The 27,015-nt window shown below is 41.5% G+C and overlaps 1 protein-coding gene across 7 annotated transcripts in view; it reads right to left on the bottom strand.

Moving 5' to 3' along the window:
* Nucleotides 1-4,567: 4,567 nt before the first annotated feature.
* LOC128870423 (protein Gawky) overlaps nucleotides 4,568-27,015 on the bottom strand; it is a 165,759-nt gene continuing 143,311 nt past the window's right edge. For 6 of the 7 annotated variants that reach the window (XM_054113038.1, XM_054113037.1, XM_054113040.1 and 3 more), the window contains 9 exons: nucleotides 9,499-10,198; nucleotides 7,950-9,442; nucleotides 7,523-7,888; nucleotides 7,179-7,460; nucleotides 6,940-7,115; nucleotides 6,675-6,822; nucleotides 6,404-6,609; nucleotides 5,761-6,043; nucleotides 4,568-5,705 (listed from right to left, as the gene is read on the bottom strand). In XM_054113038.1, the coding sequence (XP_053969013.1) occupies nucleotides 4,971-5,705; nucleotides 5,761-6,043; nucleotides 6,404-6,609; nucleotides 6,675-6,822; nucleotides 6,940-7,115; nucleotides 7,179-7,460; nucleotides 7,523-7,888; nucleotides 7,950-9,442; nucleotides 9,499-10,198 (4,389 nt within the window). In that variant the 3' untranslated portion in view covers nucleotides 4,568-4,970. The remainder of the gene's footprint in view (nucleotides 5,706-5,760; nucleotides 6,044-6,403; nucleotides 6,610-6,674; nucleotides 6,823-6,939; nucleotides 7,116-7,178; nucleotides 7,461-7,522; nucleotides 7,889-7,949; nucleotides 9,443-9,498; nucleotides 10,199-27,015) is intronic. The other variant, XM_054113039.1, reaches the window with a different exon arrangement.

The raw sequence follows: 27,015 nt of genomic DNA, 5'->3' as shown, positions 1-27,015 counted from the left end.
CAAATGCAACGCGTTCTTAAACGTCATTTTTGTATCAAAAGTAGGGTATATTCAGAAACGCATTATAATGCGCAACGTACTTTTGCAGTGTTGGCAATGCGTTCAGAAATGCAAATATGGCAGTACTGCAAATGCATCGCGTTCCAAAACGCCATTTTTGTATCAAACGTCACGCATTATTTGCAGGAAAAATTTTAATACTGCCGCTGATTACGTAATATGATGTCTGATGAAAACTGAGTATAAAACTAATTTTTTTAGCTTTTAATGGAAAGATATATTAAATATACGTTATTAAAACAATATTTTATTACATTTTTCTTGATTTTAACGATTATCTAAGTACATCGGAAGTAAAGTTGCTTCTCCGAGTCCGACTGAGCATGGAAAGTGAATTTGCTTCAGGGAGGAGGAAAAAGAGTGTTTTGTGGAATAAGGTGGCGGAAGAAATAAAAAAAGTGAATAAAGATTTGAAAATAGACGGGCAAATCGCGCGGCGAAAATTTTCTAATTGTTTCAAAAAAGATTTTTTTTTTTTTTTTGAAAATTGGAAAAGTAATGAACTACAATCACAATAAATTAAAAAGCATTAGCGACTAGCAAAAAAGATTTATTTTTGGGAATTTTTCGTTTTAATGAACATCTTACTATATGTGATCTTCTTTTTAGTTTTACACGTTTTTTTTTTAAATTTAGCAAAAAACTATCACTTTTTACTTCAAATATATCGTCAACAACTAAACTCAATAATACTTCCATTTTAGTGTAAAACGCGTTCATAAATGCAACAAATCTTTTTGCAAATCGTTAACAAATCTATCAATTGCATCACTTGTCACATTGGCAGTGCTGCCAGCGCTGCAATTACTGCGCATTTATAATGCGTTTCTGAATATACCCGTAATGCATTATTTGCAGCAAAAATTTTCACACTGCCAATAAATACGCTAGTACAATGTCTGATGAAAAGTGGGTATTTAAATATTTATTTTAGCTTTTAATACAAAAATTGATGAAAAATACGATATTTAAACTTTATTTTATTATACTTTTCTTGGCTTTAGTGATTACTTTGACCAATTCATTCGAAAATGAGAATAAAATATATCCTCGGGAAACGATTTTATTGTTTCAAAAAAAGACTTATCTTTGGGTATTTTCCGTTTTGATATTAAACTTTTGACAAGATATGTCCTTCTTTTAAGCTTTACACGGATTTTTTTTTCTTAAATTTAATAAAAGACTATCGGTTTTTTCCTCACATACATCGTCCATGACCAAACTTAGTAGCAATTCCATTTTACTGCACAGCGCGTTCATAAATGCAACAAATCTATTTGCAATTTTTGAACAAATCTATCAGTTGCATGAATTGTCACATTCACAGTGCAGCCAGCGCTGCAAGTACTGCGCATTATAATGCGTTTCTGAACATAGCCTAGCCCTGTCTAGTAAACAGTTTATCACCCTACCTCTTACGTCACAGGAGCAACTCCTCGCAGCAATCTTGCTCCAAATACTTCTCCTCAGGGCTGGTATCGAATCCAACCCTAGGCCAGAGGTATTCTATTGCTGCGTATGCCATGAACGGCTCCATCCGAATTCCACCTCGGTTAGGTACAATAAAAGCAACGGGTGGAGCCACCTTAAGACCTTGTTCAGGCTTTAAGACTCACAGGGAGTGGTCCACACGGTATCTGGCCTCGTGTTGCTCCCGCCAGCAGGCGTCTGATGCCTTAACGGCTACTACTCCCCTTATAGGCCGCCACTGTTAACAACCGCCACAACCCATACCTCCACGGTAAGGAGCCTATCGGAGCAACAAAGCTCCACGGACATAGCTCATCCCCTTCCCTCCTGCTCCAACCCCAGTGCGGGGACAAACCAGCAGCTCTTGGTCCCCCACACAGTCTGTTCCGTGCGTCAGACCGGCATACCTCGGTACCTGACATCAGTCAAATGCAATTTTTACAATGGCTGGTGCCCCTTTCGGAGATTTTACGTCCGGCGCACCACCCGTGAGTGGACAACTGACTACGTTGACCCCTGCTGCAGAGCTCTGCACCCGCAACCGCCCCACGTGGCGCGGCCACCCACCACCATCAGGCCGCAACAACTACAGCGGAATGCACAGCAGGTCGAACGTAGGCAACCACACGCACGTCTCACTCCCCGTGTTACAACAGCCTTAGATAGATCGACGAGATAGTTGGCTTTATGAGCAGACACAGTATCCCAATAGCTGCGGTCCGGGAAACCAAGCTGCACGCTAGGTCCTCTCTGATCACCAGGGACGGCTTAACGTGCACTAACATGATCCCGAGCGAGACAATTGTGATGGCCTAGCGTTCATAGTACACCACACAGTGCAGTATCGTCTCATTGATGAAGGCATCGACCGCAGAGACAGCACCTTAGAATGTCAAGGTATAGCTGTCCAGTCAGGCGATGTCGAGCTCGAAGTACTTAACATATACATACCCCCTGTCACCTGCTGCTCGGCAGGATATAACCCTGATATAGGTGCGCTCATCAGAGGTGAAAACCGATTGGTTGTAGGTGACTTAAATGCGCATCACGATCTTTGGCATTGAAGCCTTCCAAATGATAGTAGGGGACAACTACTGGCAGAGCAGATAGACCAATCGACATTCAGCACTGTGAACGACGACGCCCCCACCAGAGCAACGAGTAATTGCAGCAGCTCGCCTGACGTAACAATAGCTAGCGCTGGTCTGATAAATAGCATAATCTGGCGACCTATGCTATCGCTCCCATCACACCATTTGTCCACTATCTTCTCGATTCTCGAAGACCTGCCAACTTCGTTTCCACGAATCACCGATCCTATTTTAACTTTAAAAAAGCTAATTCAGCCGGCTTCGCGGAATTCACAGAAGACCCCTTCGCCGCTCCTCCCAACCCCACCGATGTGCGCGTAGGCGAACGCGCATTTCGTACGGTGCTCACAGCTGCTGCGGCTCGCTTCATCCCCGCTGGAAGGATCAAGGACATACGTCCTAATTTTCCAGCCGAAGCAGCCAGGTTGGCAAACGAGCGTGACCACCTACGGCAGGTCGATCACGGGGATCTCCGCATAAGGGATCTGAATTTGGACATCCGGCAACAGGTAGAACAACATAAGTGGACCAAATGGGTTGAATATCTGAAAACCTGCAATTTCTCCACTGGTGTGAGTAAGTTCTGGTCCACCGTTAGGTCCCTGTCGAACCCGACGTAGCACAACGACAAGGTGGCGCGATCTATTTTAGCCGACTTTTTACACTGCATCCTCCGGCCCACAGAACCAAGCGTCGTGCCACCAGACGGCCGTGTGCCTGAAATCGCCTGCCAACAATATCATCAAACCACCAAAGATGTTGTTATTTCGCCGAAGATCCTTCAGTGTGAAGTTAGGTGATTCAAGTGATTTCTTATGTGCCATTGTGCACTCATCCCAAACAATGAGCTTGCATTGGATCAACAATTTTCCCATTGCACTGGATCGAGAAATATTGCATGTTGAAGTATCAATTCTGTTTAAATTGAGTGGCATTTTCAGGGCAAAACGTGCAGTACGACCGCTATCTAGAAGAGTCGCCGCGATTGCAGATGATGCTAACGCCAAAGCTATGCCACATCTTGATCGAATAGTGTCCAAAATCAATGAAATGACAAAAGTTTCCCCTGTTCCTCCAGGCGCGCCCATCAAGAATAGACCACCAGTATTATTGTCCATGTTCGTACGTCGTCCTCTAGGCATTGTGGACTATGGACAGATTGGTGAATTTAACCTCAAATGCACGATCCGCATAATTTACACTGTTCAACTTACCATCTTACGGACAAATGCCTGCTGTTGAAGTTGAATAAAAACTTGCACAATACGCGTGGTTGATTTGATGATTTCCAATTGAATTGTTATGAAACGAATAACTGTAACCTCAATTTCGCAGTGAACACAATACCGGTTTTAAGTTAGCGCTTGAAAGAACGTACGCATAATAAATGTCACATGAAATCAACTGGAAAAACAGTGGAAATCTGTTCGTGCGTTCGGGAGTTATAGCGTCAGGAAGGAAAATCCGACTTTATTAACATGTTATAGATATATAACACCCTTTTTGGGTGTTTGACCGAGCTCCTCCTCCTATTTGTGGTGTTTGTTCTGATGTTGTTCCACAAATGGAGGGCCTACAGTTTCAAACCGACTCCGAACGGCATATATGTTTTGTGAGGAGCCTTTTTATGGCAGAAATATACTCGGTTTGCCATTGCCTGCCGGGGGGCGACCGGTATTAGAAAAAACGTTTTCTTAATTTTGGTGTTTCGCCGAGATTCGAACCTACAATCTCTCTGAATTTCGAATGGTAGTCACGGCGGCCGCCTAACATACTATATGCATACTAACAAAAGCAAAAATAATGGAACTTCTTTCTGCAAATTTGTTCTCACCGTATTCATTGTAAAATTTGCCACCGAATTTATGGCAAGACTAAGTATATAAAGATATACACATAAGCAGTAGTCTTAATTTTAAATCTAAAATTATAACAATTTATTACAGTTCTTTGCTTTTCATTATTTTTTATTTTGCATTTGTCTTGATTTTATAGGCTCAATAACAAATATGCTGTCTTCAATGAACCATTTCGGCAAATTAAGTGATAAATTATTTCTACACTTCACATAATTCGTATTAATTTTTAAAATAAATGTTTTGTAGCATAAGTGTGGCATTTAGCCATTACTAATTTTATATTTCAAGTAATTTTCGTTTAATTTGATTGAAAATACAATCCTATGAACCACAAGAAAAAATTACATATAAAATTCTAAGTCCATTCGTCTATCAGTCAATCTGTATACCTTGTAATTCTGTTGTAACTTGATTTTTTGTCGAGTAGTTAAGATTAGTCAAGATTATATGAAATACAAATTTTGAACGCCTTATTCATCAAAGTGTTATTTTAGTCATCCACAATAGAACAAACAAATTTCGAAATATAATCATATTCATCCCTACCAGATGGTCTTGGCTGACTTTGTGTTTGACGCCATGCAGGGGCAGCCACAACGCTATTATTTCCGACAACACTATTTGATGTTGCATTTGAACTGCTATTTCCGCTAGGAATATTACTATTTCCACTTTTACCACCGTTCGAACTGCAAGCACCAGAACTAGGTTGACTTTGATTGTTTCCACTGTTGCCATTGCCTCCAGTGCTACCATTATTCATCGCATTACTTCCGCATCCATTACCGCCCGAGCCGCTCACCACCGAATGGTTAGCCATGCTGCAGTTACCATTGCCACCACTCACACCACCAACATTATTGCAGGGGCCTCCATTATTATTACCACTGTTAGAAGATAGAGAACCATTTCCTCCTGCAACACTCCCACCACTATTCGACGCAGGGTTGCTCGAATTACCGCCATTTCCCGTTAAACCAGACCCGGAAACACTGTTAGACGTCTGAGGCAAATGCTGTAAAATACTTTGAACTTCATTTTCACTCGGTGACTCTGCACAAATTGTAGTGCTACCGAGAACACAGTTATTCAATGTCATTTGGGCTTTGTTTGCTTCCTCACGTGTTGCATATTTACATAAGGCAATTCCTTGATTTAAATATAAGTGAAAATTAGCAAGTGGGCCATGCTGCATACATAAGGTACGTAATGTTGAACCATCAATCTTGAAAAGAAGTTAAAATAAGATAAAATAACAAAAATAAATAAAGATTAAGTACCTGTGCGGTTAAATTTTTGAGTAGTAACCATGTAGAATTCCACCCTGAATTCGACGTAGTCCAACCAGAATTGTTATTGGGAACTCCACGGCCACCAGTAACGATCCATCCATTTGAACTGCCAGCAACTACGGAGGAGGAATTTGTAACGGATTGTACGCCAGTTCCTGATACGCCTGCTCCGTTGCCTGAACCCAAACCGGGTGGTGGACCCCGCGATGTCTTGTTCATTGAACTGGCCCATAATTCCGAGGGGGTGCATTGTTGCGGACTATCGGACCAACTATATTTAATTAGTATATATATGCATGTATAAAAAGTATCAGAGTACTATATATCCAAGACATAAAAAGTATATTTAAAATCCATCCAAGTTTATAAGCTCCAAAACACGCATTATGGCAAAATTAAAAATGAGTAAATTTAAGTTATAAATAAAATATTGGTATTTGAAGAATAAGATTTGTTTGATTCAAATTCCGCTTAACTTTTTCCGTTTGCGTAAAATTTTTAACGTAGTCATTTTTATATTGAAATTTCATCTCGCAAGTATAGCACATGCTATAACGTACCACCAGGTTTTTGATTTTCGGCAAATACTAATGTTTTATTTTAAACTTTTGAAACCAGAGATTCTCGCTACCTTTGAAAGTTTTGATTGCTTGATGATGGATTAAAGCTCCATGTCGATGAGGATAAGCTTAATGGTGTTAAATCAGTCGGTGAACTTTTGCTAGGGTTCGCAAAAATATCAGCTTCTTTTGGCGTCGAATTAATAGACAATGGAGATCTAGCTACACTGCCAGGAGTTATACTAGGATCGTCTTCTATACTCTTAATCTGCGAGCCCTTAAAAGTGTTGTAGAATGTATTTGTGAAAACGGCTATTAACTATCGTCTAAAAATTAAACTACCTTCCACGGTTTTCCTGGTTCAAACTCCTGAACTAAATCAGTGTACGTCGCAGCAGGCGTAGGTTGTGCAACGGACCAGTCTTTATTCTCAGTTTCTGTAGATGAGTCTGGCCAACCGTCGCCAATACTTCGCCCAGTCGACCAAGTGCTAGGAAGTAATACGTTTTATAGTAACTTTGAAATTGTACTCTACCACAAACTGTTTAACTATTACATCCAAAAAGTTCTACGTATAGAGAAAATTATTCAAAATTGGAATGCATACCCATCATTTTGTAGACCTAGGGGGCCCATAGTATTCCCAGAAGCGTTTAAGTTTTGTTTGGATGCTCCCGGTGCCCGAGAAAAATCTGTACTTTCAGACGTTATATCCTTTTCCGGAAGTTTCCACTGGTTTATAAGTTTTGACTGCGAATTTGGACCAGTTGGATAGCCACTATGCTGAAATTTTGTAAAACAAATAAAAAAGGGGTAAGACTTCTCATAAGCATTAGCTCAAGTTACCTTAGCCAAGTTCATTTCTGAAAAGTTGCTCTGTAAAGCATTTATGGCATCATGCTGCCCTCTAATATATTCTAGGTTCGAACTGTTGACATGTGCTGCAGAATGCTGCGCGTTTTGCGGCATGGACTGCTGCTTCTGTTTCAGTATGAACGCCTGTTGTGCGTTTATTTGATTTTGTAAATTTTGGATTTGCTGTTTATATTTGGCAATAGCATAACTTATTTGTGAATTATTTGCATTGTTGCCACCACGTGTCAAGGACTGCTGTGCCGCTTGAAGGTGCTGAAAATAGTTCACATTTAAAAGTAGCCACAAACGAAATCAAATAAAAACATTAATCTCACTTTAATATTTGTTAATAATTGATATAAAAGTACAAGCATTGAGGATGGCAAAGGCTCTGATAAAATTTGGCTGGATAGGTAACCACTATGAACAGCTAACTGGATTTGCTGTACAAGAACGCGTAACTGTTGAGTGGATGGCTGGCTGGTACTATTTGAAGCTGCATTCACAGCCGCAGTAACATTAGCAACTCCCTGTCCGAAAGCCACAGCAGGATTCATGGTCTGCGGTCCACTTGCAACATTGTGTGGAGCTGAATTTAGATACTTTTGCACTGGAAGTGGCTGTATCGAATTGAGCGCTGCTAGATTTGAATTATTGCCGCTGGCACTAACAGTGTTACCGCTCATATTGTTTAAGATATTCTAAAAAACAAATGAAAAATTAAAAATTTTGATCAATCTGTAATTTTAAAATAGAAATTACCGGAGGGAATGGCATAGTGGGCTGAGTGGCCGTTGGTGGGTAGCGTCCTGGGAAGCTACCACCAGGATTAGGATGATCAGCATATGAGCCAAGGGGGTCTTCGTGTCTTCTCCAATCCATTGACATTGTGGCATTAGCCCGGAGTAAATCCGCGGCTTCTTCAATGTTCATATTGGCGCTAATTAGAGCTCGTTCCACATCCTCCTTTTTAAAGCCATTTTCCACAAGTACACGATATTGTTTACTCTGTTTGATCACATCTGTATTCAAGTTAGTAATGTTAACATTAACGCCTCCTATTTTTTGTTGAGTTTTTCCTACAATGCCGCCGTGAGCACTCCAGTCCGATGACAGATCGGCACCATCATTACCTCCACCCGTACCCCATCCCGTCGCACCACCTGCCATTTTATTTTGATTTTTGTTCCAAGATGCAGATGGATCATTCCAAGAGTTAGTGCCACCAACGCTGACACCCAATTGTCCTATACCTGCACTCGTTTTATCATCCATCCAATTAACACCAGAGTTTGGGCCCATATTGTGGTTTGCTTCATCACCCCATGATGCCGCATTACGGACATTCACATTTGGATTGCTTGCATGTACCCACATGTTATTATCCGGTTTATGCTGATTGACAGCAATACCAGGTCCTACACCAGAACCAAGCCGTCCTGGAGGACCAACACTGCTTATGGAATTGTTCGTATTACCACCAACGACTGGTGCATTTAGTACCCCTTGGTTGTTTCCCAATCCATTTCCGGATCCGCTACCAAGGCCAGCTACCGTATTTGGCGTATTCTGGTTACCTACTGTATTTCGCGTTAAATGTCTATTCATTGGATCAGAAATATCTTTCCAATGAGAACCACTAGGTACTCGAGACTGCTGTCCCCATAAAGATGTTCCGTCGTCATAGTTAGGTATATTACGTCGCTGCGGTGGAGGCGATGGCTCCTCCCACCCAGTGACTTTACCTGTCATTGAAGAAATATCTTTTGGTCCAACAATCGCTGAAGATGCGCCCCAATGGGCATTAACACTACCACTTACACCGCCCGCATTTATGGCATTGACCCCACCTGCTCCTAAACCAGCTACCCCTCCTCCGGTAACTACAGCACCAGTAGACACACCGGAGCCTACGCTAACCCCGGGTCCCACTATTTTATTTAGTGCGGGTATTTGATTATGTGCTATAGAATGGTGTTGTCCCCACATTTCCGACGTGCCATTTAAACGCCCCGAAATTCCTCGAGGATCACCACGTATGGGGTCACGAGGATCTAACATGCGTAACTCCCGAGGCTCAGCAGCTGTACCTCGCATTTGATCACGTGGGTCAACTCCACGCATAGCTATTGCACCGCTCACAGCCCCACTACTCATTTCACGTGAATCACTCCAATTATTACCAGCAGAATTATTGGCTGCCGCCGCATTTACACTACCAGGCACATTTACGCCAGGGCCACCGGCAGGACCACCTTAAATACAAGTCACATTACCTTAGTATTTAATAATTTGTTGTTGATATACCAACCTACGACAGACACACTGCCTACGTTTACAGATGGCGTTCCTGTAGCATTAGCAGCTGCACCGACGCCGACACCTACAGAGCTTTGACCCCATTGCGGCCCATTTCCAGGACCATTGGCACCTACACCCGTCGAACTAACTCCAGTTACACCCACAACACCTGCAGTTGATGGATTATTTGATGAACCAGTCCAAACGCTGCTACTGTCCGCACCGTCATCGTCTTCTCCCCATGTTCCACCTAAATTCGACGATGGTGTATGACCCCATGGTGTCTTTTGAACTGGTTGAGTTGGTGGCTGACCACCGTTGCGTAAATTTAATTCCCATAGGTCAGTTCCATTATTTATAGTAGGTTTCCACATCGTTGGTCCACCAGATGGATCTTTGTTTGTTGGCTCAGGTGAACTAGGCACTTCCCAATTCGTGTCCTGATTAACGTGCTGGCAACCCCAACCATCCTGAGAAAAAAGCGCCTCTCGCATTGTGTTCAATTGTTCTAATTGATTTTTAGCAGCTGCTGCAGAAGTACCACCACCAACTAATCCAACACTGCCCGTGCTAATGCCACCATTATTATTATTCGAATTCGGACCACTTGTGCCAGAGTTACAGCTGCTACTGTTATTTGTCTTAGTATTATTAGTGCTACTGTTATTGTTATTACTGGTCCCACCGTTATTACTGTTGCTTTGTCCAGGCTAAAAACATATGCGAAAAATTAAAAAAAATTACAGAAAATATTTATATGCAATTCTAATACAAATGCTTGTCGGCTTTATTTCATTTTTAATTCGTATATATTAAAAAAGTATGATTTCAATTTCGCCTTATCTAGTTTAAACTCTTCCGCAGTAACTCTTCAAGCAACAATAGGCTTCCTCTTTTCGACAAGCGTTAGCAAGTAGCGAATAGCTGTAGCAACAACAGGTATAACTAACTTTTCTGGTAGCCCTGCATAAATTTACATTTATTTGTAAAATAGTGAGTTATACCAGTTTTTTTAAGTATAACCACAATCTCTACCAGCGAATCTTGCTCGAAAACTTTGTTGTTGCTTTTACATGCAAATTTTTCTTCAAGTGAGCCTGACAGAGAAGTGACGAATAGAAGAGGCAAATAAAAATCCTCCTTCTCACAACAGTCGGTTCCCAAATGCGCAGTAAAACTTGCAATCACAACAACAGCAGCAACCAAAATCATTCTCTCACTCCCAAATCGACCACTATCCAAAAAATGCCTGAGCAAGATTTCTCACAATCAACTTTACAGGTCGACACGAAATACAGATCTTTGCGGTGCATGAAACTATTAAAAATTAAAATATTATATATATTTCTGATGTACATATGTACCACCTGTCACCTTTTGCCATGATATTATGGAGGTACCAAAGAGTTCATATCCTGCAAAACAATACAGTACCGCCGGCCAATCAACAGGATGCAATTTTTCCGATATCTCTCATCTCCCTAATAATGAAGAACCTGTTACTTTCGTTATTCATCTGAGGGCAGAAACACAGAAGCACGATTTACGTACAGTGAAACGTTTCTGAGTGTTATATATTTAACTAGCTGACCTGGCGAACTTTGTTCCGCCCTAGAGGCAATAAAAAAGCAGATTTTTGATATTATTAAGTTAATTTTTTTATTAATCAAGTATTTCAATGAAGCTTTAATAGATTGCACTATTCAGTTAAGCACCTTGTGATACACGACATTTTTTGTTTTATTATCAGCTGCAAGAACAAACAACGCAGATGGTTTTCCGACCCATGAACATGCCACATATAATTGACCATGTGAGAAACATTGATTTTCTAGATTCAGACCACAAACTTTCAAGGATTGGCCTTGTGATTTGTTAATGGTCATGGCGAATGCAAGACGGATCGGAAATTGAAGTATTTTAAACTCAAACGAAAGATCGGTTAGGATCATCGGGAACCTCGGAATGAGAACTTCTTATCCTTCGACTTTTCCCTCGAGTATCGTCTCGTAAATCACATGGTTCATCAATTTATTTACCACCAAACGCGTATCGTTGCAAAGTTTTGGTGTGCTTATGTTTCGAAGCATGATTACTACGGAGCCAACTTTTAGGCGTAAATTGTGCGACGGTAAGCCAGGCACATCCAAGGAGTTTAAAAATTCAATTGGATAGTTGATGGCTTCATTTTCATTTGTTACAAAGTCAATGGAATGTATTGTTCCAATGATATCATTTTGAATTATGTAGTTTAGGTCATCTGCATCTTTATTCTTAGCCGCTAAAATTGCTCGCTCACTCAACCATTTATTATTTTTGTAGGTATTAATGATGTTTGGGAATACTTTATTGATAAGTTCGTCTTTCGATGAGACAAAGTTACAGAAATTCTGAGGAACTAATATCAATCCACTCGATTCGTCGTCAGGTACTCGACCATTACCGATAGTCAGTAATTGCTCAGAGAAATCTTCAGTATCATTAAGTAATGCAACTCTCATGTTTGTTGTCAGCTGAAGTTTCTTCACATAGCGCAATAGATTTGATGATTTGAGGCAAGCGTTTATTTCGTCAGCAGCCGTTGATCTTGGAATTACTGGCAGTGTTTGGCGGAATAATGGCAATATCACTCTTCCACTAAGGCATCACAATCCGGGCGTTTCTCCGGAAAACTTCAATGCGTCACAATACTCGCAAACAACGTTCATTGGCCCAATGCAAACGCTAGGATACAAGCAGTAATCAGTGTTGCAATCATATCGAAACGCTGCTCGATTCAAATCAGCACTTGATAATTCTCTTCTTGTACGTCGAAAATGATCTACCTGTTGAACTCTGTTATTCGCTCGACGACTTCGCATTGCTAACCGAGCCGTTCCACGGGCTGTATCGCTTTGCTCTTATGATTGAGAAGCACGAAGTCGAGCCATACTAACGCGGCGCTCTTCACCGGCAACTCCTTCTGCTTCTTCAGTCGTTTCATTCGCAATGTTTCGTATCCTTCTTGCACTACGGCTTTGTCGGGAAAGATTCGATCGTCTTGGTCGCGGCATTGATAATGATGATTCAAAGAGAATACAAATTACTGTGATTATATATTTCTGACAAAATTTATATTATCAAATTTTCTACTTAACCATAAACAAAATAACGTTTTGCTGTCATTTGCGTTTTGTTATTCCATATCAGATGCGTTTTTGTTAAAAAAAAAAATAAATAATTGGCGCGTACACTTCTGTTAGGTGTTTGGCCGAGCTCCTCCTCCTATTTGTGGTGTGCGTCTTGATGTTGTTCCACAAATGGAGGGACCTACAGTTTCAAGCCGACTCCGAACGGCAGATATTTTTATGAGGAGCTTTTTCATGGCAGAAATAAACTCGGAGGTTTGCCATTGCCTGCCGAGGGGCGACCGCTATTAGAAAAATGTTTTTATTAATTTTGCCTTCACCGAGATTCGAACTAACGACCTCTCGGTGAATTCCGAATGGTAATCACGCACCAACCCATTCGGCTACGGCGGATGCGTTTTTGTTATACCACATTTTATAGTGACTTCACGGAAACGCGTTCGACTGGGATAAAAAGTATCCTATGCCCGTCTCCTGGTTCTAAGCTACTTCTCCAATTTTCAGCCAAATCGGTTCAGCCGTTCTCGAGTTATATATAGTGTAACTAACATGACTTTCTTTTATATATATAGGTTGACAAATTTTTAATTCTTAATTTTTAGTTAATCAAAAAATTTTAGAATAAGAAAAAATATCATACAATGCAATAAACATTTAAATTACCAAATAAATTTAAATACTTAATGCCGACATACAGTGGCTCAATAGAGAACTCGGCCATACATAGCATGCAGCTTCAAATTCAAAATTATTGTAAGAAATATGCAAGTTAAATATTTTTATTTTGTATATTTTTCCACTGGGTATTCAATTAGGATTTTAAAAATAGTACGACAGGATAAAACGTTTCAAACAAAAAAACAATATCCGTGGAAAATATGAAGAAATCGAGACGACCAAAACTGTTTTCGGATGCAGATGAACGGTGGATAGTGCAACAAATTAAGAAAAATCCAAATTTGAGCGCTGCTAAGCTCGCAACACGCAACAAGCACTTAATGTCCGTCTATGGGTTATGTACAACTGCCCTAAAATACTTTAAACACCTCCACCATCTCCAGACATCAATGTCAATAAACATTTGTGGGCTCATTTGGAAGCCAACTAAAAAGCATATTATTAGAAACAAGAAAGACCTAGAAACTGGTATTAAAGAAGAGTGGGGGAAAATAGATCCTTTACCGAGCAAGAAGCTGGTCGAATCCATGCCAAGAAGACTGACTGCTATGAGAAAAAATTAAGGTTTGCCGACTAATCATTAATTATATTGTTCTTTCTTAAATATTATTTGCCTAACTCAACTTTATATAAATGTTCGAGTTCGTTTTTTGTCATGTATTTTGCTAAGTTTTTGTTGTTTGTGTTTTCTATATTATGTACGAATGAGTTGAAGTTTGTTTTGTAGTTTTGAAAAATACACTTGAAGATCGAAAGTAGATCTGACACATAAACGCATTAAACTTGCATTTTAATATACATAGCATATTTTTAGGTTTAAAAACATATCACTTGGGTTGTCCGAGTTCTTTTTTGAGCCACTGCAGTTAGAAAACGATGTCTTCTATCAATGAATGTATTGATTATAATATTAAAAACTATCAATATTTAGTTTTTTAAACTACTGACAATGTTAAGTACACTTTAAACATTAAGTCCTTCAATATAAAGAAAATAAAAGTTTAGGAAAACATACTTCTCTATAGAATATTTTGCACATATTGTAAATTAATAGTTAATATTTATTAGAATAAGAACAACAATAATTCAAGCCTAAAGATTATTTCAAAATTTAATTCTGATCTCAGAAAAAATCAAGTTACATCGGCCATACAAATACAAAGAATTGCTCGATATAACATTCTAAGTTCGCTGATTTCAGTATAGAACACTTTAACATACTCCTCTCTATGTTTGAAAGTAATATGGAAAAATATTTTGCAACTTTTGGTTTCAATTAAGCCTCTTAAAATTTTTTGTACCAAAAAAAATATTATGTAAATTAATATTCGACAATTTGTAGCAAACTACAAATCTGAAGCATTGATATTTGAGGGAAATCGCAATTCATCAATTTCCAGGGTCGGGGAAAAGTTACTTCCTGAAAATCATTGAATTTTTTACACGAAATATTTTATACTTTATACTGACTTTTTCCGATTTTTGAAACTATTTATTTTTTAATAGAAAATTTTCATTATAGTTTCAAGTTTTGTGGAAATAATGAAATAATCACTTATGAAAGGACAGACACAATAATCTTCCTTTGCTACCACCAACGAGTACCGCATCGAATACTTTCAGAGCCGGAGCTTTTGTGTGCATTCGGACGACATGGCTCAACGTAGCCGTCGGATCTTTATTTGCTGCGCTATATCTATGTCGTCGTAAAGCTCATCGCTCCATCGCCTGCGATATTCGCCGTCGACAACGTTAAAAGGTTCAGAAATCATCCGCAGAATTTTTCTCTCAAACACTCCAAGCGACGCTTTACCGGATGGATATTGTCATCGTCCACGCTTCTGCGGCATACGTTAGGATGGGCATTGGATATACAGCCATGGACAGATAAATAGCACAAGTGTGAATGTTACATGTTAAGTTAAGTTTTTAGTACGAACTTTGCTTTGATCAAATAAATTGGTTTGTTTACATTTATTACTTACTTTTACTTTTAAAGTAATTACTAAAAATGGGACGTGGAAAACATTGCACGCCGGAGAAAAGAGCTCTTATATATGAGTCCGTATGAGTCAAAACGGAAAAAGCTATGCAGTAATAGCTGAAATGATGATATGCTCTCAGAAAATGGTTTATAATGCTCTTAATTTAGTTAAGAAAGATTCATCCTACTCAGCAAAAAAAAACGGAAAAAACCAAAGCCGCGAAAAAACTGATGTTAATGTGGATGTCGCTATAATACGCAAGAGCAAAGCAGATCCTTTTAAGACGGCACGGGAAATAATGCTTGAAATGAACAAAGAATCTGGTCTACAGGTGTCCAGAAAGCTTGTAGGAAGGCGACTTAACGAAGCCCAGCTGTTTGGTTTAGACCGACGAAACCAACATAAGTAGGATGAGACCAGATGGGAAAACTATTGTACGTCGCCCAAAAAATCACGTGTTAAATCCTAGTATCTGGATATACTCCAGAATAAAATGGAGCCATTTCTGTTTGAGTTTACGCCATTAAATTTGACATATATGCAGGACATTGATCCAAAGCATACTGCAAAGACAGTGAAGCAACGGTTCAGAAGAGAAAAAATTAAAGTACTGGATTGGCGGGTGCAGAGCCCTGATCTCAATCCAACAGAAAATTTGTGGAATGACGTGAAGGTCAAAATCGGCAACAAAAATTTTAAAAATGTTTATGATTTGTGGGCCGCAGTTGAGGAGACTTGGTACTCGATTCCAAAGGAAAGATGCCACAAGCTTGCAGGAAGCATGGAGCGGCGGTTTGAAGACGTAACCAAAAATGGTGGATAAAGTACAAAATACTAATCTGGTACAACAATATTATTACTTAACTATCTGATTTGTTTACTATTTTTGCTTTTATTTGGAATTTTTTAGGATGTGCTATTTATGTGTCCAGGAGGTTTCGTGAGTTATCAAAGTTCTCGTAAATTAAATCAGAACTGAAATTCTTTTTGACCATTTTTTTTGTTTTAAAGTGGAAGTAAATAAGTTTTTTATTTTTTATGTGGATTTTTCCCAATAAAAAATAATTATTTAAAACATGTTCAACTCTTTGCTTTCAAAGCCTAAATGTGTTATTTATATGACCACGGCTGTATAGAAGTCCACGCAATTGGGGAAAATTACTGATCGCCATTCACTTGAAAGTAGCTAGGACGATTCTTCTAAATATGGTCACGCAGCTTAAAACTTGCGGGATAAGCCCAAGTATCCTCTGGGTAGCTTCCGAACACTCGTTCGACAGCATGCCAACGTGAGAAGGCGAAGCATCCCATGATAGCTGGAGTGCGCTGGGTTCGGGACCCGCCACATAAAAATCCCCCGTAAGGAAAACTGGAAGAAAGTCTCGGATGAAAACTTCCTATATATCGCATCGTCACTGGCGATAACAAATGGATCTATTATGATAACCCTAAGCGTTGGCGCCTGCCAGGTGAACCATCTCATCTATTATGAACTCCTTAGACCACCAATCATTGGCGATCGTTACTGACTGCAGTTAATGCGTTTAAATCGAGCTCTAAAAGAAAAGCGGCCGGCATGGGACGGTAGACATGACAAACTGATTTTGCTGCATGACAACGGCAGGCCGCACGTTGCTAAATCGGTCCAGAAACATTTAGAGGGACCGAATCGGAAAATCTCACCCTACCCGCAGTATTCCCCAGACATTGCACGTTCGTTTTACCATCTGTTCCTATCAATGCAGTCAGTCCTTATTGAAGAACGGCTCAATTCTTACGAGAGCATCGCTAACTAGCTCAATGAATGGATCAAGTTAAAAAAATTCGGGTTTTTTCGTCAGAGGAATCCGTATGCTGCCTGAAAGGTGGAGTAAAGTTGTAGTATCTAACGGCACATATGTATATATATATAATTCGCGCGTACACTCTTTTTGAGTGTTTGGCCGAGCTCCTCTTCCTATTTGTGGTGTGTGTCTTGATGTTGTTCCACAAATGGAGGGGCCTGCAGTTTCAAGCCCACTCTGAAGGCAGAGTTATTTCTGTTTTTAACCATGTTGTTGTTAGCCCGTTATTTGCCCGCGCAAATTAGGGGGTTACAATTTGCTCGCGATAACGGATACGTGTCGTAAGAGGCGACTAAAATCCACACCTCAGCCTATTAGTTAAAAGTTAATTTCAGCGAAGCAGGTACAGAAACGGCTTGTTGGCGATGGGCATACTATCGTCATTGGAGCGTCCAACTACCTGGCGGTGCATCAGAATATGCTCATGAGTCTGAGATCTGATGATTTCACATTTACTTGCCGTGCTTGTGTGTCACTCCGCATCTATGCTTTGGTCCCAAGAGCAAGTGACAGTGATATAACAAACACTCTATCTGCATGCGGGCATATTTTTTGTAAACCCATCCCAAATAAGGCCCTGTCGACCGAGTCAATGCTGTAAAACATTGACAACACTTAAAGTTAAGGTGTTGAGAAAACCGTGCCGAGAGCTGAACGACTGGTAGTGCCTAAATAACCAGTCGTAAACGGTACCCTCCAATGCACAAGCAAGGTCGATTGAAGCAAGTGCCTTTCCGCAGTATGCCGGCTCTAGGACCAAAATTAGACATATAGAAAACAAATCAAAAAACGAAAAGAAAACAACAAAAACTGAGGGTGTACTGGGCACTAGAGTGCTCACCATAGCACTCCGCTGCTGAAACCCAGACGTCTACAGCCAAAAACTCAACAGACGCAATCCTCTTCTCCGGTGACCTCTGGTAGGGAAGCCAAGAAGAGGAATAAAAAATCTTCTGGGTCGTTGCTGAAAGCGCGCTACCTGAGAGCCAAATTCATTCTGGCTAAGATAGCTAAGAATGAATCGGCCGGTGGAGAAGATTAACGCGATGCTGGCGACAAAGTCAGATATGAGGCCACAGTTTCGGAGTACGAAAACATGGCCACGAGGAAATCTACCGACCACCAATCACACAAAAATCTTCGGAACCAGCCAGTGGCTGAGCGTATCCGATCACAAGCTGTAAGAAATGATGGTCGAATACCTCATTGCAAACCAAGGAAAGGGACCTCTTTTCGACCCGGGAAATATCTGCCGCAGATATAGGGTGATCAAGTGTGCCGATGAGTTCTGCAAGGGTGCTCTGGAGAACTTCTTTGCTAAGTTCAGCATTGCCTGTGAGGGGGTTTAGCTCATCCCTGCTCCGGAGATCTCTAGGAGACCGCATTTGGCTGGCAAAGCGAAGCTAGAGCGTCCGAAGATTCTCCACTGCCTCAGGCTTAAAAACCCTGAGGTTCCTATGGACAACTGGTCTGTCTACTTATTTCTGAAGAGTCCCTGAAGGTACTCGAGGAAAAGAAACACAAACTCCGTTGCCAAAGTTAAGATTTTCCTTGCATTTGGTGCTCCGGATGATGACCTGGACGGAATATGGGATATTGTAAATCAGCCCGACGAACTACGGCCGTCTGCGATGGATACGATGCCCAAGGCCAAAAGCTCCATGAAATCCTCGGAGCCTGGGGAGGCCACGGAGCATGCTTAGGTGAGCATCCTTTTACAAACTAATGTTAAGGGTAGCTCAGATTAACCTTCGTCACGCTAGTTTAGCCACCGATAACTTCTGTGCCATCCTCAGGGCGGAAGACATTAACATCTGCCTGATCCAATAACCCGGGGTTCAGCCTCCAGAGCAGACGCTACGATCTATTTTATGTCGAAAGGTAAGCCTAGGGCTTGTATTCTCGTAATACTATTAAGGCCTTTCTAATTTCTTAATTCAGCTCCCCAGACGTGACAGTGGTCCGAGTAGAACCATCTAGTGGCCGTTCCTACTAAATATTTGGTTTCTGTATACACGGCCCTCGAAAATGAAGCAGCTCCTGAGGAAGTGGGGCGTTTGATAGACTCACCTTTATGTATAAAAGAGGCCATCCTCATCGGCTGCGATGCCAATGCGAGACACACCTGGGGGAAGCAGCGAGATAAATGACCGGGGTGAGTCCCTCCTTGATTTAATCGTTATCCGAAATTTCCTTATTTGGAACAAGGTCAACAACCCCACGTTGGTATTTCCAGCATCGGAAACATCAAGCGGTTGGGAGGAGGTTCTTGATTTCACACTTTCGATTGGAAGGTTTCTCAAAGAAATTTCTTTTCGGAACACAGGTTGATCCTTCTCGAAACTAATTTCGCACGGGAAACGATATCTCCATACAGGAACCCTAAAAGAACAGACTGGTCTCTGTTCAATAGGGCTTTCAATAATAAATTGAACAAGCGAACTGTTTCGTACTCATACACTGATCAACTGGACAAGAAGGTGGAACACTTAGAGCGTTCCTACCAGATAGCCTTCAAAGTGGCTTGTCCATTATCTTTTAGCAATAAGGACTTTCCTCCCTGGTGAATGAATACAAAGAAGCCAGTAAATATGCGGAACGCAAATCCTGGAAGGAGTCCTGAAAATCCATTGATTCCGAGTGGGTTGAATCTGCAGTAGAATCTTTGACTATCTTGGTAAATACTAATTTGCGGGAAAAATCTATTACACGACACGACCTACTCGATGTTTTTCGGAAATCTATCCTGTCGGTTGACAGAGCCACGTGGGCTGTAAATAGTTTTTCCCCCTTCAAATCTCACAGTTTTGATGATATTTTGCTTGTGATGATTGAGTAAATACCTTGCTGGTTCCTGTCCTGCAAGAAATCTACATGATGTGATCGCTCTTAATTACGTCCCCGCCAACTGGAAGAAAACGAGGGTTGTTTTCATACCCAAGGCAGGGAGGAGACGTAACGAATCGGCCGAGGACTTTAAACCTATAAGTCTTACCTCATTTATCCTAAAGTTGTTTGAAAGATTGATTTATTACCAGATCCAAGAGCACACAGAACCCAAATTATATCCAGCGCAACATGCTTACCTGAAAGGGAAATCCACGGACTCAGCCTTACCCGAGGTTGTAGGGGCTGCAGAAAAATCTCTGGACCGCAAACAATTCACTTTGGCGGCCTCAGTAGGTACAAAGTGTGCTTTTAACATTAGAGCAAAATCAATTGTCAATGCGTTAAATAGACTAGAGGTGGAAAGACCTATCTTATCTGTCTCTGGATCTCGCCCCTGCTTGGCTACAGGGAAGTTAATGCGGTTGCAAGATGGGCTAAAGTCACTAGATTCGTTCACAGGGGAACGCCGTATGGTGGTGTCCTTTCGCCCCTACATTAGCTAGTTGCTATTGTCGAAGTTCTGATAATGTTAAATAAAGGTGGGGTTAAGATAGTGGCATACCGCCGACGACTTGGTCCTGATGGTATAGAGACCGTTTTCCTCAGTCATGGATGCGATTTTGGAAAGGTTATACTCAGTCGCTGGGCTGCCACTTGCGGCCTCCGAGTCAACTCTGACAAAACGGAGCTGGTGCTATTTACCAGAAAATAAAAACCTCCACACTTTAAACTTCCCAAATTAAACAACCACGTTCTCCCGCTTTCATCAGAAGTTAGGTACCTTGGAGAGATACTTGACTCCAAACTCCATTGGAAGCTACACATTAAAAACTGGGTAACGAAGACCAAAATGGAGAGTCAAGCCACAGAAAGCCTTGGGGACTCCACACCATTCAATTTCTAAACTTGTAGCTGTGTTTACGATTGTACGATATGTATATACGGAAAAGCTAGGATTACCATTTAACCAACATTGCAGAAGCTGTGCGGGCCTTTCAGAGAAAGAGAGAGCACTTTCTCTGTAAAGGTCCGGGTTTAGAAGCTAGACGATTAAGGTCACTTGGGTGCTCCTTTCTTCGACAGACTAGGGCAGTCGCCAACCTGATTATCATCAATCTTCTCCATTACACCAACAGCTCTGGCTGGCTGTGAATATCTTCCTGTTGGATGTCTCATAATGGTATAAAAACGGTGCTTTAGTGCTACTTGAGGAGTGCCAGAAGGGTACTTTAACCATTTCACCTATCTACCACCTACCTGTTAACCGTGTTGTTATCGAATGAGTGGAAACCCACATAAAATTAGAAAAGTTAAGTTATTTTCCTAGATTTTAAGCCCAATTTAAAAATAGCCCGAGATATATACATACTTACACAAAAACTTGAGAAATACAGACTAAGAGTTTAATTGGTTCAAATTGTCAAAAATGAACGAATGCAAAGAACTGAAGTAAATAACGCTGCCTCAGAATATTTGAGAGTTAATACGTGTGCAATACTATTCCTCATTTATATAAACGGAATAAACGGAACGGAAAAAACATGATAAATGAAGAATAAATTGAAATAAGCACTAAAATTTTTAAGCCCGCTGACAAACAAAACTATATTCATGTTGCAACATCATACAAAAATAAAAAAAAAATGCAAAGACTAAGAACTAAAACTATGCGATACATACTAAGATGTGGTGAATACACGACGGAGCAATCTATGTTAGATTATTAAATTATATTATAATATAGTATATACATACATATTTGTATGGGATCTGACAAGTGTTTTCACTGGTGTTTGTGTTTAAACATACCAGCGGCTGCAAACCCAAAAGTAAGATGCGATGGAAACATTATAAAACACAAACTTATACACTATAAAACTTTGCACTCTAACCGTGCAACATTTTTTACTCTATGCCAAAAGCCAGGATGACAGTTGTTCAGCTGATTTTATTTTATCTAAGTACATAACACATCCCTTGGGGGAACCAGTTATCCCTATAGGGCGCGTCCCCAGGTGATGGATAGGGGAACGCCTCCCAGATATGGAAGGTAGGAGAATAGATCTCCCGCGAACCACACAGGTCGAAGACGTAAACTTCGTTAAAAAAAACTCCCTCAACCCAAGGTGTGATGCGACCCGTACCTATTGGGTGGGTTTGGCAGCCGGGGGACTAAATAAGACTATCTTCGAACGGAGTCCTCCTGATATTAGGCCGCCTCAGGTTGTAACGGTGGCCTTGCCATGGTATGGGGCGCTGCCATGGTCGACCGGATATTTCCCCTTTATCCTCTTTGGTCACCGCGCATGGCGACATGCGCAGCTCCCTTGGCGGGGCAGGTGACTGTACGAACCAAATGAAATGTTCAAACAAAAAACTAACACTTCGGCTGACGGAAAAACAAACACGGAACAAACGGAGAAAATGTCGGAAAAACATACTGACGCATCGACAGCACAAACTGAGAAAAAAACGAACACGCGGACAAAACTACTGGACAAGCAAACAGATAGACAGGAGAAAGGGACGGACGCACTTAAAAAACAGTCGGACAAATGGACAAGACGTACGAGCAAGGACGAACTGAGGATGACTGGGTCACCCTCAGAGGATGAGCTCTTGGCCCCCAGGCAAGAAACAGTTGAGGGCAAAGCTGTAGGCCACAGTACGCCAACAACTATAAATCAACTAACAACATCCGCTTATGCCATGGGGCAAAAGCGTGGTAATAAAGGTCCCTCGAAATATGAACTCTACCAGAGGTCTCTCGCTATCCTTGGCAGGATTCGAAAAAACGAGACCGAAGATAAAGTTCATCCCAAAGATGAGACCGACAAGGCAAGATGTCAAAAGGTGGTTGATGAATACTTGGCATTACAAGCCGCCAACAAGACAGATGCCAAACAACGAAACCGCTCGCTTGACGAAACTGGGAAGGTAACAAAGAAGCACAAGACATCGGATCAGGGTGCAGTTGCCTCGAAACCTATCAAGCGATTTAGTGAGGTGGCACTGGACCATCTCAAAATGGTATTGGTAGATGAAACCTCTAACCGCGGAAAACCAGTGCTTGACAAGTGGTCAGAGATTGAGGCACGGTTGTCTCGCATAGTTGTTGACCATGTCATGGCGAACCCGGAGGTTTCCACAACCGAACCCACACACCAGGTTTCGACTCGGTGGAGGTAGTCCGCGGTTACCGTGTCATTAAATGCGATGACCTATTCTCACTGCATTTTCTGACAAACGTGATTGGTAAAATCCAGAACAGCTGGGAAGGATTGAAACTCAAGCTAATTCCGGCTAGCGAGATTCCACGAAGGCCGAGGGCTCGCATCTGGGTACCAAACATGGAGTTTGAAGCCAATCAATTAATCCCCTACCTCAGGCCCATAATAGCTCGGTGGCGATGACCGATTGGTCGATCATCAAGGCGGAGGCTCCGCAAAGGCACAGCATGTCTTTCTTCCTTCTAATTACTGAAGAGAGTCTGGGAGCACTGGAAAAAGTGGAAAACAAACTTCGGTTTGGCATTAGGAAGGCCCAGCTGAAGATATTTCATTCTGCAAACCCGGAAGAGGAGCAGCATGAGGTCGATGGTGCCAACGAACTGCTGACTGGCATGATGCTAGATGACACCGAGTCCGAAAAAGGAAACCAATAAACATGGGTTTAAAGGTTGTCCAAATTACTCTGCAGCATTCACAGACTGCAACGGACAACCTAACCGTTCTACTGGCGTAGGAGGACGTGGACATCGCATTAATGCAGGAACCCTGGGTGCGGAGCACCGAGGTGAAAGGGTTCACTAGGAAAAGGAAAAGGGTTCACATGGCACAAGAAAGACCAGCACCGCCTGAGGAGGACCGTAAACTTGTGCAGGAAAACCCGAACAAAACCCTGCTTCTCCGATGGGATGCCAATGCAAGGCATGCTCTGTGGGGAAGCTCCGAAACAAACGACCGAGGTGAGTCTCTTTATAATTTCATAATAAAAACTAACTTGTCGGTATGTAACAGGGATGGGAGGAAGTGATCGATGTTACCCTATTGTCTGAAAACAGCTCAGTAAGGTTAGACAATTGGAGGGTCTCTAATAAAAGGTCTTTTTCGGATCACAGCTGGATCTTGTACGATCTGGATCTTAATGTTGATCCGCCCTTACCGGGGTAACACTCCCACTTTCACCTTTCCCAGTACGGAGTACTTCAGGGGATGGGAGGAAGTGATCGATGTTACCCTATTGTCTGAAAATTTCATAATAAACACTAACTATTGTCTGAAAACAGCTCAGTAAGGTTAGACAATTGGAGGGTCTCTAATAAAAGGTCTTCTTCGGATCACAGCTGGATCTTAATGTTGATCCGCCCTTACCGTAAAGAAATCCACTAAGAACCAACTGGAAGAGGTTCAGAAACATAGTCAATAAAAGGATAGGAGAGATTCCCATCCACCAAATCACTCTCACCGAAAACCTTGAGAGTAGGGTCACAACACGGGAGAAGGTATTTAGTAAGGCCTACAAAACGGCCTGTCCCCCATAAAATTTTAGCAAAAAATCCCATCCTCATTGGTGGAGCAGTGAGCTCTGAAAACTAAAGGAAAAATCTAGATCAACGTTTAACCTCAGCTACTCGACAGGAAATTGGCAATTGTACAAAGAGAGTCGGAGACAGTACAAGAAGGCAATTAGGACCGCCAAGAAAGAGAGCTGGAGCGAATTTTTTTTTGTCAATCGAATCCACCAGGGATTCTGCTAGGCTTAGCAGTGTTCTGCCCAAAGATCATTCAATGGCTTCTTGGGTCAAGAAGCCTGATGGTACTTGGACTGCTACGACAGAAGAATCGTTAGAACTTCTGCTAAACACGCATTTCTCGGGGTGCAGCGTCCACGAAAGTGGGAGGGGAAATATCAGGCGGAGCCAATACAATCCACAGTATCTTCCAAAACAAATAATTACACAGAAGAAAGTTGCATGGGCAATTAAATCTTTCTCACCTTTTAAATCTCCGGGGCCAGATGGGATCATTCCAAAGATGTTACAGGAAACCTTGGACTGTATCCTACCATGGCTAGAGGTAATTTTTATGGCTGTATAAGACGGTTATACGACCTATTTTATCGTATGGTTCGGTAGTTTGGTGGAAGGCTCTAGGGAGAGAGTACAATACCAAACTACTCGGCAGAATACAAAGATCAGCCTGTGCAATAACGGTCGGTGCAATCAGATCATGTCCTAGAGAGGCTCTCATGCACTGCCACACGTCATTCCAATTGACCTACATATTAAGAAGACGACAACCATGAGTGCATTTAGGTTAAATGAAGCGGGTCGCTGGAGAGAAAAAACGTATGGTCATGCTAGTCTATTATTGCGACAAACTCAGTTAATCTCGGTGAGAACTGACTACATAGCCCCGCCGGGTAACATTCAATAGGAATTTTGCCACTCTCATCCCATCTAAGGAGGAATGGAATAAGGGATTCTCTCTAAACAACTTCGACACTACTGTCTATACGGATGACAGTAAAATGGGATGCAGTGTTGGAGCTGGTATATATTCTTACAGACTTAAAATTGAGAAGTCTGTGCGTCTCCATAATACCAGCAGTGTCTTCCAGGCGGAAGTACTGGCAATTGGGGAAGCCCGTAGGCTACGAATCGCAAATTTCTCTTTTAAGGGCAAAATCACTATTCTCTCAGATAGCCAAGCTGCAATCCAGGCACTGGGTTCGGCTACTACAACCTCTAAAGTGGTGGAACAAAGTAGGAATAGCCTCACCATCTTGAGTGAAAACCATAAAGTTACCTTAATCTGGGTCGCGGGACATCGGAACATTGAAGGTAACGAAAAAGCAAATGAACTGGCAAGAGGGGGATCTGCCATGAATAACGCTCTTGCAGAATCGGTATTCACACCATTAGGTGCAGTCAAGAGCACAATTTCCCTAAAATACCTCCGAATCGCGGATTGTAGGTGGAAAGACCAGACGAAATGCAAAATTAGCAGAACGTTATGGCCCACCTACAACCTCTAGCAATCGTCGGCATTAAGAAGAATGAAACGAGGGGACGCCTGGAGACCAACGGCAGTCATAACTGGCTTTTGGTCTATCGGAGAACAAGCAGCCAAATGGGTATCCCTCACAATACATACTGTCACAGTTGTAAACAACCGGAGAAAAAGGAGACAATCTTCCAATTCCTTTTTGAATGCCCTGCCCTATGGAAGGACAGAATGTTAACCCTGGGCCAACCGCTGTTCGAGAATCTCGCATAACTGTCTGGCTTAGACAACCTAATAAGGTTCTTAAGCCGCACAGACTGGATATAGTCATTCCGTAAATAACTGGTAAACAAGTTTGTAACGAGGATGTGGCAACAAAATGGTGCGGAAGCGCTAGTTGGATTCTGGAAGAATCACCACTTTAACCAACCAACCAACATAACACATGAACTGAAAAGTCCCGGGCCTAACAAAGAAACCACGTTTTTGTATGTTCAAAATTAGCTTTATTCATCAACTTAATTTCCATTAAGAACAACGCAATCATCTAATATTTCCATTCTAACATTTCAAATACTACTTTTGTAGAACGATGTATCTTTTGCCTCAAACTGTGCCTGTTTCAGCGATAACCACTTCATTCGAGCGAAAGTTCTTTCCGGTGAGCATTTTCTAATAGCGATCGCCCCTCGGCACGCAATTGCGAACCTACCATGAAAAAGTGACTCAAAAAAACATTTTTGCCGTTCCGAGTCGCCTTAAAACTGTAAGTCCCTCCACTTGTTGAACAACATCAAGACACACGCAACATATAGGAGGTGAAGCTCTTGCCAAATACCCCAAAAGTGTGTCAACGCCAATTATATACATTTTTACGAATTTCGTTACATTAAAATCCAAACAAATCTTTCACAATTACCCCACTAAGTTCGATCACTAGATTTTAAAATAAGTCACAAATAAATGGCAACACTACTTGGTCTTCTTCTTGATTG

This window comes from Anastrepha ludens, chromosome X, assembly GCF_028408465.1.
Source record: "Anastrepha ludens isolate Willacy chromosome X, idAnaLude1.1, whole genome shotgun sequence".
Taxonomy (NCBI): Eukaryota; Metazoa; Arthropoda; class Insecta; order Diptera; family Tephritidae; genus Anastrepha; species Anastrepha ludens.
Note: the sequence above shows the minus strand (reverse complement) of the source record. Positions and strands in the feature narration are given on the sequence as shown.